Source organism: Erithacus rubecula (genome assembly GCF_903797595.1).
Source record: "Erithacus rubecula genome assembly, chromosome: 11".
In the NCBI taxonomy this organism is placed as follows: domain Eukaryota; kingdom Metazoa; phylum Chordata; class Aves; order Passeriformes; family Muscicapidae; genus Erithacus; species Erithacus rubecula.
Genome location: NC_136663.1, coordinates 13,799,678 through 13,817,121, shown reverse-complemented (window position 1 = coordinate 13,817,121; position 17,444 = coordinate 13,799,678). Strand labels below are relative to the sequence as shown.

General features: G+C 40.9%; 1 protein-coding gene and 1 long non-coding RNA gene across 2 annotated transcripts in view; one reads left to right on the top strand and one right to left on the bottom strand.

Annotated features, from left to right (window-relative positions):
* LOC306806210 overlaps positions 1-17,444 on the top strand; it is a 97,994-nt gene that overhangs the window by 31,315 nt on the left and 49,235 nt on the right. The window lies entirely within an intron of this gene.
* SLC9A9 (solute carrier family 9 member A9) overlaps positions 10,391-17,444 on the bottom strand; it is a 172,197-nt gene continuing 165,143 nt past the window's right edge. Inside the window, exons 15-16 of the mRNA XM_079314715.1 lie at positions 11,346-11,451; positions 10,391-10,861 (exon numbers count right to left, since the gene is read on the bottom strand). Of these exons, the coding sequence (XP_079170841.1) occupies positions 10,640-10,861; positions 11,346-11,451 (328 nt within the window). The 3' untranslated portion in view covers positions 10,391-10,639. The remainder of the gene's footprint in view (positions 10,862-11,345; positions 11,452-17,444) is intronic.

The following is a 17,444-nucleotide window of genomic DNA, read 5'->3' as shown; positions in this document are numbered from 1 at the left end:
ATGCCCCAGGTTTTAAAATGTCCTAATTGCACTAAATCGTTTAAAAAGATGAGGGGGAAAAAAGCAAGGCAAAAAAAAAAAAAAAAAACGGGAAGCTGATGCTTCTGAGTTACTTTGTGCACTCAGCTTTCTTTTGAGCAATATCAAATTAGATTTTGTGGAGAAAAAAAGGTATTTTGTGCTGTTTGGTTTGAAAAAAATTTTTTTTAGTTTGTCCATGAGAAACTTTGAAGAAAATTAAAGTGTTTTATTCTAAACATAGAAATTCTGATTTTATACTTGCAGAAGTGATTTCATTGTGGAAAGGATTCATACAATTTGTTTCTTCAAAAAAGTTTTTTTCTTTTTCCCCCAGAACTTTTCTTAAAGAAAACACCAAACCAAAATAACTTAAACCCCAAATTTGCAAACCGAGGGAGTGTGCCAAGTTCTTCCAAATATATTATTTCTATTGTATAGATTTTCTTTTGACATAAAGAAATGTGACACTTGAAAATATCTTTTTTTCCCTGTAAGAGGATAAAACAAATGTTTGCCAAATGGATAGTTTCTATAAATGCCTTATTTTATTTTTCCATAGAAATCTGTCAGCTATGTGCAGCTGGGTGTTTAATTCATAGTGAATAATTTATGCAAGAAATTTCTCTTTTATGTATTCATAAATGGGAGTTAAGCCTGAAATTAAGATTATGTAAAAAAAGAATTTGACAGATGCTTTTACTTGTGATCATATTAATAGACAGTTGTCCTTCCTTTAACTAGTGTGAGTTTCCTGGCTTTGTCATCATGTTCCCATTTAAACCTCTGGGGGTTTAAAGGGCTTGTCATGGAAAAAGATTATTGCTGTGGGATGGAGCTTGTTTGGGTGAAACCGACAGGGAGCCAGGAAAGAGAGGAAGTGAGCTGGTTTGGGAGTGCTGGAGTTCATGTGATAAATGACATTCTTTACTATCCTGTCACTGGCTGGAGCAGAGAGATACTTCTCCTTTCTTATCTGGAAGACCCTGTGCATGTCCTGCATCCCCAGAGGGGCTGTGGGCTGCAGTAGTTGGGCTGGAAGCAGCCTCAAAACACTGTTAGTTAAGGCTCAGAGAGACACGTTGCTGCTTTTATAATGGTTAATCCTAGTGGGGATAGAAACTTCTTCCAGCTGAAATATTTCCTCCCCTTCTGTACTAGAATAAAAGCCTGAAATTTCTTATGAGGACATTAACCATTATTGTTTCATAACTGAATTATTTTAAGATTTACTTGTGAATTTGTGTATAGTATATGGGCAAATAACATCACTCTATATTAATTTTTAATGCGTACAAGTAATAATAAATTTTATTACTAATTTTAACCAAAACAATCAAAATGATCAATGTTAGACGTATGTTCCATGGAGCCTTTAATGAAATCAGCACAGTACTGTACAGCCTTTGATTTTGATGCAAAAGTGCTTTTTTTGTTGCACAACATCTGAGTGGTATTTTTGGCCAGTTCAGTACAGTAAGTGCCCTGCAAAAACAAGAGATAATTTAACTATGCCTATGCCTTAACTATGCCAAGAAAAAATAAAAAAACCATCAATGAATGCTGAGACCAGGGTTCTCTGACTCTGTCCTGTCAACTCTTGCACTGACTTGGCCAGTTTTGTGCACTGTTGAGACAAGAAAGAATATTCTCTATAGAGGGGGACAAAAAGGGACGTGACAGATTCTGAGGGCAGGAGGGTTTCTGGCTGCCTTCAGAGGGATGTTGCTTGCTGTCTCTCCTCTTTGTACACTGCATTTTCCATGGGTCTTGAGGCTGATCTGGCCCTTGTAGAGATGACAGGCAGGAGCAGCAGCCTGTGAAGGGCAGCTTGCCATCTTCAGGGAAGCATCAGCATAGCACTGACAGCAGACACTGAGCATAACTGCTGGGAATGAGGGATTTGCTTCCCAGCCTTCAGGGGTGGTGGCTTCTTGTCAAACCAGTTCACCTGGGAGTAAAGTGTGGAAATGTGAGTCCTTGCAGGAGGAGAGTGGGAAGGGTTATTTTGGATCTGCCTGGAATTGCTGCTGTCCATGCAGGTGTGGGCAGGCTCCTGCTTCCTTGGGAGCTTGTGGAGCAGGTCATCCTTTGAGGGTCCTTCACAGGAGTCTGCTTAGGGGAGCTTTTCCCCAGCTGTTAGGCAGCTGATGCCCACCATGTCTGGAAAACTGGGGCAGCATCATTTGTCAAGGAGTTGGAAATGGGTTGAAAAGTCAGGGATAAGGGCTGGAAGTTCTACTTTAAGAAAAGTAGGTACTAATGGATTTTCTTCAGTGGAATGTGGTCTGAAGGTGTTTAAAAATTGTTGTAACTTAGCTTGCTAATTATTAATGATTTTAATTTCTAGGTAATTAAAAAAAAAATCTCTGTAAGAACTGTGTGGTGAAAGGTGATCTATTTGTGAAGTTGACCAGTTTAATTAGAAAATCTTTAAAGTCATCTTAGTTTTAAAGAGTTTGGGTCTCTACTTCATAGTATGAAGATGTATGACAGTGAATTAGTGTAACCAAGGGAATTCTTTCACTGTGGCAAAAAGTGAAGGCATTAGAGCTTCAACCCTCTATTTATGCCTGAAGGAGAAAACTCAGAAATGTTATGAATTATTTTCTCTATATGCAGTGTATTCCTGTATAAACTGCAGAGCTCATTTGTGTTTGTAGCTGCTTGTGAAATGAGTTTTCTTCATGTTTTCAGGATTTGGAAGAACAGATGGTGAAAGCTCTTCTAAATAAACTGAGTCCCAACCAGAGCTCTCTCCATGCGTAAATCCTGGATGCTAAAACCACAAAGAATGCAGGAACTTCAGGCACTGGTTAATGCTAACAACCTCTTCTCTAGCCTTGCACTGTTGTGTCCTGAAGAGATACCTTTTTGTACAGAAGTTTCAGAAAGGCTGCCCATCAATCAGGCTGTCCTGAGCATGAGGCCAATCACACAGAAGGCACCTTCAGGACAGCCAAGGGAAGATGAGCTGCAGCACACTGGGCTGTCACACAGATTGTGGCTGCACTGAGAATCTGGGCAGGCTGCTCCCCACCAGCTTGGCTGAACAGAAGATGAGATCATCACTGCTCAGGCTTAGCCTGGTCCACCCCAGGTAGCCTTCAGAAAAGAAAAAGGAAATAAAAAAACCCCCAAACCAAATCTAGCACCAATGGCCTGAAGGGGGTCAGTCCTGTTTCAGCTGCTAATTTATTCCTTACACAGAAGCTGAGTCATCCTGTGATAAAATCAGTTTCATTCCTGGAATAGAGAGCTTATTGTGCCAATTGAAATAATGTGTGTTTTATGTTGTATTTTTTTTTGTCTTGGAGGCTCTGCTGGGAGCAGTGTGTGTTTTGGCACTTCTTTGGGCTAATTTCAATGTGACTTTAGGGCTGTAATAGGTTTCAGTGTGAGTTCTTGAGTATTCATCACTTGAAAAAATTAGATTATTTCTTAAGAAGCCCATGAATTTTAGGAGCTTAAGTTTAGACTCTTTCAAAAATTGTGTCTCAGTTTAACAAGAAACAAATCTTTGGACAGCCTTGGGCTTGTAAAAAATGAATTTAGTAGTGAAGATGGATGGAGGGTTATTATATGCTGCTCCAACCTTTCCTTGATCATGTTTCTGTAAGAAATGAAGGGGGAAGTGGCAAAGGAGAGGCTGTACTCTGTAAACAGCATCTGTGTCTTCCCTGCTCCAGTCCTCAAGGCTGGACAAGTGTGATTTCATGGACTGTTTGCTGGCTCAGGTCACTCAGGTTACTGAGGCAGATTCAGGGATTTTTAAGTAATCAGAAGACACTCAGTGGTCTAGAAATAATCTGGAAAGTCCTAAAGGAAGAAATTGTTTTTGTAGTGATTTTCCTTACTTCCATTGTATGCTGTGTTGAGCATTTTTTAATAACAAAAGCACTTAGTGAAAGTCTGAGGTGGTTCAGACAATACTCATGATAAAACCATTTCTAAATCTTTTGGGAGCCACATTAAGTAAATGATGAGCTCTATTTTTAAGGATACCAATGTATCTTTGTTTTTCTCTAATAAACTTCATTAGCCATGCTCTAAACAGTTTTAGCTCTCTGTGGAATAAACCAGATTTACTCAGACCTGATTAAGTTGGGAGATAAAACAAGCTTGTAAGTTTTTTATTATTATTACTTCACGCAAATGCATTCACAGTTTGTTTTTGACTGTATATTTATAGTAAACACTAAGTGTGTCATTACTTGTTTATTGAGGATATTGCATTAGCAGAAAGGAATATTACAAATTACTTTTGTAGTATGTACAGAAGGTGGAGATTTCTGTAAAATAGCCATAAGAGTTATATTCCTTGTGAAGTTCAGCTGGAATACCTGCCTTTGGTTGCAAACATGTGCCAATAGTGCTCCTTAGGTGTGTGTCGTTTTTTATGAGAAAGTTAATTTTTGGCAACTGTGGTTTACAGTTGTGGTTTACCTTCTCAGAGCACCTGAACTACACTAAGAATTGGTGAATCTGTATCCATGTATCTGAATTTTTACTGAAATTCTCTTCTAGTGTTTAAAAATTTCAGTTTAGTGATAAGCTATTGCAGTTTTCCTGTGAACCAGGTCAGTGTGAAACCCTGTCAGATGTGAGAGCATATGGGGGAGCTCATGCAGAGGGGGAGGATGCTTGTTCTGAGCCAAACACAGGGAGTTTGAGAGTTCCTAACAGATCTCCATTACTGGTGTTTAGGCCTGCAAATATCAGGGGCTTGGTGATTGTAGGCAGATTCTTGCAGTGAACAAAACAGTTAAGAAATAGAACAGTGTTTTCTTTTCTTTTTTTTTCTTTTTTTTTGTATGGGCCTGATGGTTCATTCAGCAGAAACTGGAGTACTTGTCTCAAGTGTCCACTTCACATTAGCTTTCATCAGAAAAGGTGCTCCAGTCACTTCTCTAATCAGCAGTGGCAGCAGAACTCGCTGAGTACCAGCAGAAAAACGTGCCTGGACCACGAAAGAGCAGGAGAGCAGCAGGTTCCCTGCTCTGCCAGCTGGAAACATCTGCTTGGTTTGCTGCAGCTGAACGTGAGCTGCCCCATGGCTGAGGGAGCTGCCCCAGGCTCTGGGGATATGTGCAAGGGCTGGACAGAGGGGGTTGGCATGCAGGGTGTGCTGGTGCTCTTGCTGTGTGCCAGCCCCTCCCCAGAGCAGTGCCATCCTCTGTGCCTGAGCCTTGGGAGACATTGCCATCCTCTGAGATTAAACCATGCAGGCACAGTGCTCATGTGGTGTTACTGCCTGGCACTGAAGACTTCATGACAGCCTCCCTGAGAATGGCTCTGCAGCTTTTCTGAAGGGTTTTTCCTCTTCTTGGTTCCTGTAGTTAAAAATACATGAGCTCCTGCTCTTAGCATCTGTAGTGATAGAGAAGTGCTAAAGGATATTGCAAAGTGTTTGACCCCCTGATTTTGAGCACCATCACCACTTGGGGTAGAAGTTATGTAGTGCATGCAATCTTGCATCATATTAATTTCTTCTTGAAGAGCTATTTAAAATTGTGCTGGGTGTGGATATCATGCAGAGGAAGAACAGGACTTCATAATTTTGTTAGCTCAGGGGATGGGAAAAGTAAAGTTTTCATCTTAAAGTAAACCAGAGAAGCTGTAAGAGACAACTGGGTGAAGAAAATGGATGGAGGAGGGAAGAGATGAAATAAGAGGACTGCAGAACTTGTATCTTCAGCCATTTCTCAACCCTTCTGCAAATAGAAGGCTTGTGTTGCTTTTATTGGTTTCCAGCAGGGCTGTTGGAAGATTAGCCTTTCAGCTTCGGTCCTTTTTCTTAATTTTCTTTATATTTGATCTATTTTCAGCTGGTAGCTGTTGCTGTCTTTAAGTCTGTGGAATGCCTAAGGTTTGCAATATAGTTGTATCAGGGCTATCTATGGCTCACTAATGTTTTTAGGAGTGTTCTGTGAGGTAATCCTTAGTTTCTCACACTGCATAATTTGGGATTTAGCCTGTAGTTGGTATGAATATCTTTCTGATCTTTTTCAATTTGAATCTCCTTGGCACTGATTCATTTCACCCTTGCTCCACCTTTTCTCCCTTCATCATTCATTTATTTGTGTAGTTTTATTTTATATTTTCATTTTCAGTCAGGCATGCATTCTAAAGTTACTTTACCTCTGGAATAAGAAATCTCATTATGCTTATGGGATATTATCCTGTTTCAATTCACTTATATATAACTTGTCCTAGGCTTGCATGATGTCTAATATCATGGCATAAGATTATTTCTTTCAGTGTTTAGCTTGTTGGGTGTAAGGCTCCATCTAGTCTCAAGTCCTTATTCAATAAAGTACCTGTACTTCTTTAATGTCTATCTGCTTTTGCTGCAGCACACCAGAAGCAGACAGCCTTGTGGTAAACAATAACAGTAGCTGGAAAACACTCCTGGATGTTCTCTACTGCTTCCTGCACCAGAATTTCAATCTCTGCTGGGTCCTCAGAAGGATGATGTTAATTTGATGTGCTCAGATTTGGGAGCCTCTGAGCCCTGAAACAATATTTGTTCTTCCCTATCTCAGTTATGATTTTTGTAGGGGTAATAATGTTGACCAGTAACACTGAATTAGTTGGGGAAAATGTAGCTTCTGCTCTGACATTGGTGGGAAACAAAAGGTTTATTTGTAAGCAGAATCATTCCTGTTGAGGGTTGTGCAGCCCTTGCTGCCTCCCTGGTGTGGAGACTGCCCAGGGCCAGGGTGGGTCTAACTCTCCTGAGCAGTAACATCTACCACAAAAACTAATTGTTGATCCCAAGGAAGGATGGGGCTTCATGATCTGAAAACAGATAGATATTTGGACCAAGAGTGTGAGATAAATTAATATTTGCTTAGAAAATTTGGGTCAACTGAAGAATTTTCAAGTTCTGAAAGACAGTTTCTGAAATAAAATTTTGATGAGTCCTTTACAGTTCACTAAGCAGAACTCATGTCTTTTGGGATTATATTGCCAGAGATGGGCTTCCTTGTATTAAGTTATTTAATATTCTCAGAACTGGTTTGCTTTAAGATGTCAATAAAGGCTATTTTCCCCTTTGCTAGAAGGAAGTAGGACTAAAACAATGTTGTCCTTAGAGGTATGGAATCACAAAATATGCTGAGTTGCAAGTAGTATTTTCCAATCTCTGCAGTGGCTTTCAGGATGTTGTCTTGGGTCTCTGAAGTTTATAGTTAATATTTGTATCCTGAGAATTCTCAGTCTCTGTGAAAACAAAGAATTTCAAAAGCTCACACTGTTGATGGCTGATAGCAAAATGCAGAGGAAGAAAGGAAAGAGACTAGCCCAGCAAGGCACTTGAAAGTGCTAGGTGAAAAGGGTGTGAACTGCTCTCAGGGCTTCAAGGCAATTATTTTCCTGGCTGAGGTTATACACAGGGTTCATCAGTCTGGAGATAGCCCTTACCTTGTTACTATTGAAAAGTTTAAGTTTTTAACACAGCAACATAAATGTTTACTTCCAATGGCCCCTGTTTGCAGTGAGGTTACCAAATATTGCACTTCTTGCTGAAAGTTATCATAGTGATCTGGTATTTTCAGTACAGTGTCTTTTTGGACTGGCTCTGCTGTATAGCCAGTATTTGTTCCACTGCTTTCAAACTTAGCCAAATGCTCTTCATAGTTGTGTATAAAATGTCAGTTACTACTTTTGAAACCTTGAAGATTTAGCAGTATTCCAGATTTACACTTTGTCCCACATATTGGCCTTCATTCTTAATATGTAGTCACTACATTTTTGACAATATATATTGCATTTCATTTTCCAAGCAGTGTTTTATTAAATTAAGTCAGATAGAAGGAATAGCTTCACATTTATCATGAGTGACTTGCACATTCAGTCAAACACTGTGTGATATTGAGTAGTTTAATTCTCCAGTGTATAAACTGTAAATTAACATTAAAGGCCTCTCTTAACATTCATTATTCTGTTTAAACAGTCATGCAGAATTACTAGTTGACAGTAATTTTTTCTTGAATACAAATATGTCATTTGTTCTAATGTTGTTGTAACTCTCTTGAGCTGTCATAAAGAGTGTCTTAAAATAGGGAAATGGTGAGTGTAATGGACAATTGAGACTCATTGCCATTTAGCAGAAGATTCAGGTTTGCTTCCAGCTCATATTGCTAATTTTTCTAACAGCTAATGCTACTTTGCTTGCTGAGAATGATCCCAGGTGATAAATACCCTTCCTGCTGGAGCCACTGATTCAGCCTCTTTGGTAGCCTTAGCATAAAAATCTGACCTGTAAAGATGTGAAGTACGACCTGTCTGTCATAAGGGATGACTTACTTTACCAAGCAGCCCTTTAAGGCATGAGGGTAGAACAGTGTGAAAAGTATTTGTTGCTGACTTTTTTTATAAACAGAAAATTTCAGACCCCCGAGCTCTCCATTTATCATTGTACAAATGTGAGAAACCTGGAGATAGGCACAATAAATAAATCAGTAAGGCCCTGTAAAGTATGCTGCAGGATGCATTTCAGAGTAGAATCTCAAGCAAAACTATTGGAGAGCTTGTCATTTCCAGTTCGTGTTGCAGTTGTGGAAAACAGCTTTGTCTCTTCATTATGCTACAGCACCTTATTGATTTCCAGTATAATCTAAGGACTGGGATCCAGGCTTCCCAAGAAACTCAGCCTGGTGACATGCCCTCAATAATTCCAAAGGCTGGAACCAGAAACTGGCTTCTGAAGTCAGGATGGTGTTGGCACCTACCCTGAGAGCTTCTGGCTGTGTTGCCACATCTTCCCCTCCCTCCAGTGTCTCTGCCTGCTTCTCCTTTCTCTGTTCTCTGCTGTCTCCCACAAAATCTGGCCACAAAATCTTCCCTCCTTACCCATTCTCCATCCCTTCTCCATCCCTTCTTGTAAGCTGCTGCACATCTTTTTCCAGCCCATGCAGCTAAACAAATCAAAGTGCATAGCTGGAAATTTGATAGTTCTTAGAAGAACTTATTATTATGCCTGATTATTATTTGTTTTAAACCACATGGGGATTAAGGCTCTTTGAAGATCTTTGATTAGGGTTTAGGACAAAATAAAATTTCAGCTTAAGCTTCTGATCTTTTGTAACAGCACATACAACTCCATTGTGTTCAAATTTAGGCTTAAAATGTCTGTTCTAGAGTCACATATAAATTAATTACACTAGAAAAGAATGACTAAAACTGGCTTATATTTGTATTTTAGGTTTTATTTGTGGTGAAATTAAGACCTATTCATCTTTATGACTATTGATAGAGACAGTTTGATTTTTATTCTTCTAGATCACAAATTTCTTCTTGCCCATTTTCTTTGTATATTAAGAATGATCTTCCTTAAAAACTCCTGATGTTTTGGTTTTCTTAGGAGGAACATCATCATGCACAGTTAGTTGAAACCTCTGCTGTGAGGAAAGGCACGTTTTCTATCAGCAGAAGCCTGCCTCTATCCCTGGTTTTGCCCTGCTTAGCTGATCTGTACAGATGCTGGACAGTGTATGGCAGTCAGCTGTATGTATGGCTGAGCAGTTGGTTATCCATTTACTGTGGTTATGCAGAACAATGAGCACTTTGATACCTCTCTCTCTCTCTCTTTTTTTTTTTTCTTTTTTTTTTTTTTTTTTTTTTATCTAGCCACCACAGTCCTCGTTTCTAGTGTAACATTGGGTGCCCAGCATAAGTAGAGAGAGACAAATTTATCCTTGGAGCAGGCAGTCTGAAGATACAGCTGTTTTGCAGAAGTATTTAATTCTAAACAACTCTTCTTAAACAGTAAAAAAAAGAAACATTTGGGCTCTTAAATCAAAGTATATGTTTAGAATGATCTTTCAAAACAAGAAAACCTTGTCCTCATCCAAGCTTTGCATGTAGCCAAGCTGTAGCAAGAAAAGCCTTGTGGAGTAAGTGCTGGTTTTAAACAGTGGTTGTGCCCATTTGGTGCTGCCATGAAGGGTTTGTTGCTGACTTCACACACCTCGATGTCCCCTACTGTCAGTGCTCAGTTTGTGGCAGCCTAGTGAGACCCTCTGTGGACCAGGTATAAAGTGCATTTGGAAAGCAAATATTTGTCTGGATGTCAGGAAAAGTCTATGCTGTGAGCATGAAGGAGCTTTATTTATCAAGACCGAGGTTCTGCAAGGCATGTTTTAAGCATTTTCAGATCACATACTCTTTGGACAAGGAATCTTCTGCTTCTTCCTTATAAATGCACTAACTACTGAGTAGTTATGAGTGAATCATGTCAGGACCAGCTGTAGAAAAGAGCTGTGAGCATGAATGTTAGGAAGCTATTTCTCTCCATTTAAACTTACTGAAGACTCAAAATGATATTCAAAGGCCTTGTGTACATGTGAGTGGCACAGAACAGTCAAATGGATTTCCAGTGGGCTGGTACTACCCTATGTCTTTATACTAAAAACTGCTGCACTTATAAAACCTGCACATGGTTGTAGATATATGGATATGATAGCAAGCTCCTTTCCTGGGAGGAACAGGCATTTAGCAGATGATATCTAAATTTTCTTTGATTTTTGTGCTTAGTACATTTTTTCTGACCTCTTTTTACATAACAGGATCTTTTGTTTCTTTGTTTTAGTCTTTCTTGTGATTAACATTACACTGCTCATGCCAATGAACTCTTCTGGGGTTGATCTGCAGAGTGTTGAAGCTGGAGTTTGTATCCTCCTAATCCCAGGTCCCCTTCCTGAATATCTTCCTTTCCTGTAGCCTGGATGGAGCCTGTGCTGTCCTGTGCTGGCACTGGTATGCGAGCAGAGGATTCACAGTTTTCAGTCAAGTCATCATTATTGATGATATAAACTGTGTCATCATCCTTCAGTTGATCCTGTATTCAAACAAAGAAAAAGATCCATGGAAGAGAGACTCCAGAGGGAGATTTTTGTTAAAACTTAAATGAACAACAACTCTGATGCAATTTCACTTTCATTTTATTTCATTACTTTCTTATTTTCTCAGATGTTCCTTTACCATCTTTTTGATTAAAGTCAATAATTGCTTAACATGTTCTGCTCTCAAGCAGTGTTGAGAAACATAACCTACCCTTTAGATGTTTTAGATAATTTCAGTGCTTAAATATTGCTGATGGGTAGCCAATACTTTCAGCATCTGGATGAATTATTTAGAAGATATCACTCACATTTGAAGCTCATAGTGGCCATTCATGAAAATGTACCTCTCAGCTGAAGAAATGGTAGAATTCTTAGCATTAAAAGTAAAAAGTTTTAGAAAAGGGACTGTACTGAAGCATTCAATCTAAAGTGGCAGTTTGGCTAACACCCTGAGCACAGCTAGCCAAGCTGGGTACTTACCCCATATGCCCTGGGGCTGGTGAGAATCCTGGCCACAGGGCTGCACCACTCAGGTAAGGTGGATGTGAGAGGAGGCCCAGCGTGGGTTAAGAGAGGCTTCAGATATCTGTGAGCTTTGTTAAGGGCTATTTGCAACAGAGATACTGGTGGCAGCATGCTGCTCTATTTTATTAAGAAATTTCATTTTAAAGCACAAGAAAATCATCTAACTAAATGGAAATATAGAAAATGCAATCTCTTTACCACCCCCCCAATAACTGCATACATTTAGCTGTCATCAGTCTTATCTAATGTTTTTCAGTAATGGGGGAAAAAAACCCCAATCTAAAACCTCCCCCCAAACCCAAACCATTTGATGCTCAAAACCTGTCTTGAAAAGGTACCAGAATGGCTGAAGGGAATGTCATGGGATACATAATGCAGCAGGAGCTGAAACACAAGAAGTGAATTCTAGATTGTCTCCTGATCAAATTGCATAGGAAATCACACTTAGAGCAAGATGTAGGAGAGTAAACAAGACACTTTGAGATGCCATTGTATCAGCTAATTTATATAAGAACAATGGCAAACATTTTCTTAAATACATATATTTAGCCTTTTGGAAAAATCAATGCATTTCTTCAACAGACAAAGTGTATTTCATCAAATATTAATTCCTTTCTCACTAGGAGTATATGTAAGTTCTTCTCTAATACTTTATCTTCAGCATTCAATGCATTTCTTTTCCACTTCACATATGAACTCTTCTTTGTATAAAATTATGTAAGTAAGGAACAGGCCTTATGCTGTTGTCTCATACCTGTCTTTCCAACCTTTTCATCCAGAAGTGCTTTATTGAGATAAAAGAAAAACCTGCTCATCTTGAGCAATTACATCATCTGTGTATCTGCCAATAACAGCTCTCCTGTGAGTCCTTCAAGTTGACTTAGCTTCTCTGCCACTTTTGCTCACAAAGTAATTTTCAGTGTTCTTTGGGAAGCATATCTGTCAGCTCTTTTTGCTGCTCAGAAAAATTTACTTTATTGATTTGTCATCCCACTTTCTCTCCCCTGCTCCTTTCTTTAGCTCTCTTGCTTGTGCCATCTTCCCCAGTCTTTCTCTCTGCCTCCTTAAACAAGAAAGGAACAAATGTAACAATAGTGATTCAGGTTCTTCAGCAATATTGTAGAAATAGTGAGGAAGGAACACTGAGTTTTGGGCCTACCACACCAGTGCCTCCTTTTCCTTCCTTTTCCTTCCTTTTCTTTCCTTTTCCAGCATTTCCATTGTTGGCTGTTTATGGTATCACTGCTTTTCACACAAAGTACAAATTCTTTATCCTGAAGAAATGTAAAATATACTTCTGATCTCAGTTAAAAATTGTAAGGCTAAATAATTTGCTGTGTCCTATGTGCTACAGGCATGGAAACTGTTCTAGAGTGGTGTTTGTATGTGCACACTTTGCATTTATTTTTAGAAGTTAAGCTGCACCTGTCAGAAGATTGGGTGATTTCTTCATCCAAGGTCATACACTGAGTTTGTGTGAAAAATTGAGTCTATTTCAGAAAAGATGGTGAGATCTTAGTATAAACTCATATCAGAACCATGATCAAGGTGAGAATCTCACGAGATCTAATTGTGTAGGGGAAGTTTAGATTTGTCTCATTTCTGTTTGAATAAAATCAAGCTAAACAATCTTTTCTGATCCATTCCTGATTTTATCTGAAACCTCCAAACTGCCAGGCTGTTAAGAGCTATTATTAAAAAGCAAAGTATGAAAGCCATTAATTAGAGTTGCTCTGTTTTCAGCACTTCAGAAAAACCTAATTAGAAGGCCAAATTTGGAAATACAAACATAATTCTATGTTGTTAATCCTTGGAAATATTTGCTTTGTTATTACAAAAAACTTGAATTGTTTGAACTGAGTTGTCAGATTGAGTGTGAAAAATGCAGGCTTGTAAGGGAAGTTGCATTTGATTATACTGAATTCTGTCTGCTCTGTTCTTTCATTCTCTTCCAGAATAAGTAATTGAAGATGAGTATAACTCTACCTTTCCTAATCCAGTAGTATCTGAGCTAGGTCTTTCATGCAAGCAGGCTTATAATTTCCTAATGAGCTTTTATCCCACTCTGTAAAAATGAGTTCTGTTTTTGCCCATGCTTGCAGAGAGCTTTGACCACACAGAGTACCAGTGCTGAATCTACCCAGCCACCACTGTAATCTTTAGTCCCTTGAGCCACTACAACTTTCAGCGTAAAGTTTAGTCTGGTGTGTCCAACTGGCTGGCATTTATGTATGTGGATATTCTGAAGTTGACTGATTACTCCATTTTGCAACAGGTTCTCTAAATCCCCTTCATTTTGCATTTGCTCTGACACATTCATTGTGTGTTGTCTGTGCTTCAGCTCTGAAGCCTCTTGAGATGCAGTTTAAAGTGAATGCAATTTTCTTGTGCTTGTTGTGTTGATTCTGTAATAAATTATTTATCTTTGTTCCTTATTGTTATGGGCTGATGTTTGGACTGGCTCCTCTCCTTGCTTCCCCCGTGCAGCTGCCGGTCCCTCCCTCGGATGGTTTTATCTAGGCTGGTGTTTTCCGGCTCTCTCTCTCTTGCTGCGCTTCGGTTGTGGGCTGTGTCTTGCTCTCTGCCGTCTGCTCAGCTGTGACCCCCTCCCCTGGCTTCTTTGGCCGTTTTTTCCCTTTTCCCCCAGCTGTTTTGTCTGTGCCCCCGTGTTGGCTTGTCTTGGGTTTGCTTTTGCTTGTCTTGGGCTCGCTTTAGCTTGTCTTGGGCTTGCTTTGGGCCTGCTCCCGGCTGCCCCTCCCCCTCTCTCCTTTCTCCCTGCTCCAGGGATTTGCACCGACTCCGGAGGACAAGGATCTGGACTTCGGGGGCCGCTGCTGGAGGTCGGCTTGGGAGGCTCTGCCACTCTCCCCGGCGAGGACCGGCTGGGTTCGTCTCATCTGGGTTTGGGTTGGGGGAGTGTTTCTTTTGTATTTTTGTTAATAAAAAGTTTTTTCCATTTTCACCACAAGAACAATTCTTTCTGAGCTCATTGAAGGAAGTAATTGTAAAAAAGAAAAGGGGGGGGGGGGGGGGGGGGGCCCTTTGGAGCTCTTTTTTCCCCAAATTTGTCCTAAACTTGGACATACTTTTTGGTGCCCCGTGTGAGGAACTCACGACCTTCAGATTATCAGCACCAGAAAAAAGTGGAAAAAACTTTTATCTAATACTATGTTGGTTTCAGCTGTCGGCATGGCTAAGTTTCTTAAATCCATAATGTCTTTCGTGGTGGGGACCTGTTTGTATGTCGGCTCGTTAGGTTTCTTTGATGTTTTGATGCCTTTGTGGTCAATGGGTCTGTTTACTCATCCGGAGATAGCTCCGGTGTTGTCTTTGATGCGTAGTTTTTGTATGAAAGGAATATTGACGAAAATGCTCATCGGGCTAGGCTTGGTTGCAATGGCTTACAGGAGATTTATGAGAATGTTGGAATCTGCTTCAGGAATGTATAAATCATGGTTTGTGTTATTTATTAGAGGAGAAGCAGGCAAAGAAGATTTCCTGCCTTTATTTCCTTTCCTCTCCTCTGAATCGGTTACATCTTTATTAGAAAACATTCAGATCTCCCTGATCTCCTTGAGTATTAAGGAAATCATCTTTATGGTAATTAATTTAGTAAGTCTTTGTTGCACCATTTACAGTCTATATAGAATGAAGGCTGAGATTTCTAAAGGGGCTGGGAAGACTCCTGATTTAGGAGTCAAGCTCGGCAGGAGGAATCTTGAGTGGAATGGCAAATGGGAGAAAATGGGCCAGATTTTAAAGGAATTTTCTGACCCCATAATCTGGGAATTCCCAACTGAAAAGATTCAGGATCCAATCGAGGTTGCAAGCTACTTAAAAGGGAAGTGCCAGGATGGTTCTAAAGAGAAAAGGATTATTACAGTGAGCTGGGCCCTAGCACATGCATATCGCACCCTGCTAGGCACTATAGAGCAGGAGACAGAGGAGAGGGAACAGGGAGATAAATTGTCTCCTATCCCAGTTACGCAGGTTGTTGCCAACACCCTAGGCCAAAACCCAGCAACTAAACTGGAGAATAAGCCCCAACCAATGGCTGTGGCTACCAGTACAAGAAGTGGGAAACGCACCAAGAAGACCGATCGGCCGGTGGAGGATGATGATGATGATGATGCTGGAGAGGGACCCTCGACACCTCCTGATGTAAAATTAGAAGTCAAGACAACTGGTGGGAGAGCAGAGACCAATAATGAGTCTTTTTCCCTGAAGGATCTTCGTGGATTAAGAAAAGATTACACCCGGAGACCTGATGAATCTATTATCAGCTGGCTGGTTCGTCTCTGGGATGCGGCAGGTGAGGCCACAGTTTTGGATGGCTCTGAGGCGAGACATTTGGGGTCTCTGTCTCATGATCCTGTTATCGACCAGGGCGTGATGAGAGGGGCTAACCCTCAAAGTCTCTGGGAACGGGTCCTGGATAGTGTGGCACAAAGATATCTGTGTGCAGATGACTTATATGTTCAGCAGACCCGATGGAAAACCATAGAGCAGGGGGTCCAACGCCTCAGGGAAATGGCAGTAACAGAAATTATTTTTTCGGATGATGTAACAACTAGAAATCCAGACCTGGTACCATGCACACCGGTGATGTGGAGAAAGCTCGTGCGGCTTGGGCCACCTGAATATGCGTCTGCACTAGCAATAATGAAGAGAGATGAGGTGTATGAGACAGTACTCGATATGGCAAAGAAGCTTCGTGCATATGCGGATGCAGTACATGGCCCGACTCATGCTAGGATTGCAGCTGTGGAAACACGCTTGCAAAACTTAGAAGATAAAATAGAGAAAAATCATCGGAGACTCAGGGAGGAGATTAAGGAGGACCTCCTCCAAATTTCAGCTGTACAGATTAGAAACCCTGATATCCAACGCAGACGTTACCCCAGTTGGGAGAGAGGGTACACTCCCCGAGCTGAGTTGTGGTTCTTCTTGCGAGATTCTGGAGAGAACATGAGAAGATGGGATGGGAAGCCTACTGCTGTTCTGGCACAACGAGTGCGGGATTTGAAGGAAGAAAAAATTTCCAAAAAGAAAGCCGCTCCTGTTTCTCGCAGCCAAAGTGCCGAATGTGATACTGATAATGACATGTCTGACCCTCTTGAGGGAACTTCTAAGATGTATGCCTCAGAAAAGAAGGAGCAACAGGCTTAGAGGGGCCCTGCCTCTAGCCAGGGGGAGGCAAGGGAGAACCGTGTTTTTTGGACCGTGTGGATTCGATGGCCTGGCACTTCGAAACCACGGAAATATAAAGCTTTAGTGGACACAGGTGCACAGTGTACGATACTTCCATCAAGACACGTAGGAGCAGAATCTGTTTCAATTGCTGGTGTGACAGGTGGATCGCAGGACTTCACCCTGGTGGAAGCGGAAGTAAGTTTAACTGGAAAGGATTGGAAGAAACATTTTATTGCGACTGGTCCAGAGGCCCCATGTATTTTGGGCATAGATTACCTTCGGAGTGGATATTTTAAGGACCCAAAGGGACTAAGATGGGCATTTGGAATTGCAACTGTGATGGCAGAGCGCATCCGGCAATTGAACACCTTGCCTGGACTATCTGAGAATCCAATTACAGTAGGACTTCTGCAGGGAGAATGTACAACAAGTACCAATTGCCACTTCAATAGTGCACCGTCGGCAGTACAGAACAACGAGAGATGCCGTGATTCCTATTCATAAGATGATCCGAGAGCTGGAAAGCCAAGGGGTGGTCAGTAAAACCCACTCACCCTTTAACAGCCCCATTTGGCCTGTGCGTAAATCTGATGGGGAATGGAGACTGACTGTGGACTATCGGGCATTGAATGAAGTGACTCCACCGCTGAGCGCTGCCGTGCCAGACATGCTGGAACTCCAGTACGAGCTAGAGTCCAAGGCAGCAAGGTGGTATGCCACCATTGACATTGCAAATGCATTTTTCTCCATTCCTTTGGCAGCAGAATGCAGGCCTCAATTTGCTTTCACCTGGAGGGGCGTGCAGTACACCTGGAACCGACTACCCCAGGGGTGGAAGCACAGTCCTACCATCTGTCATGG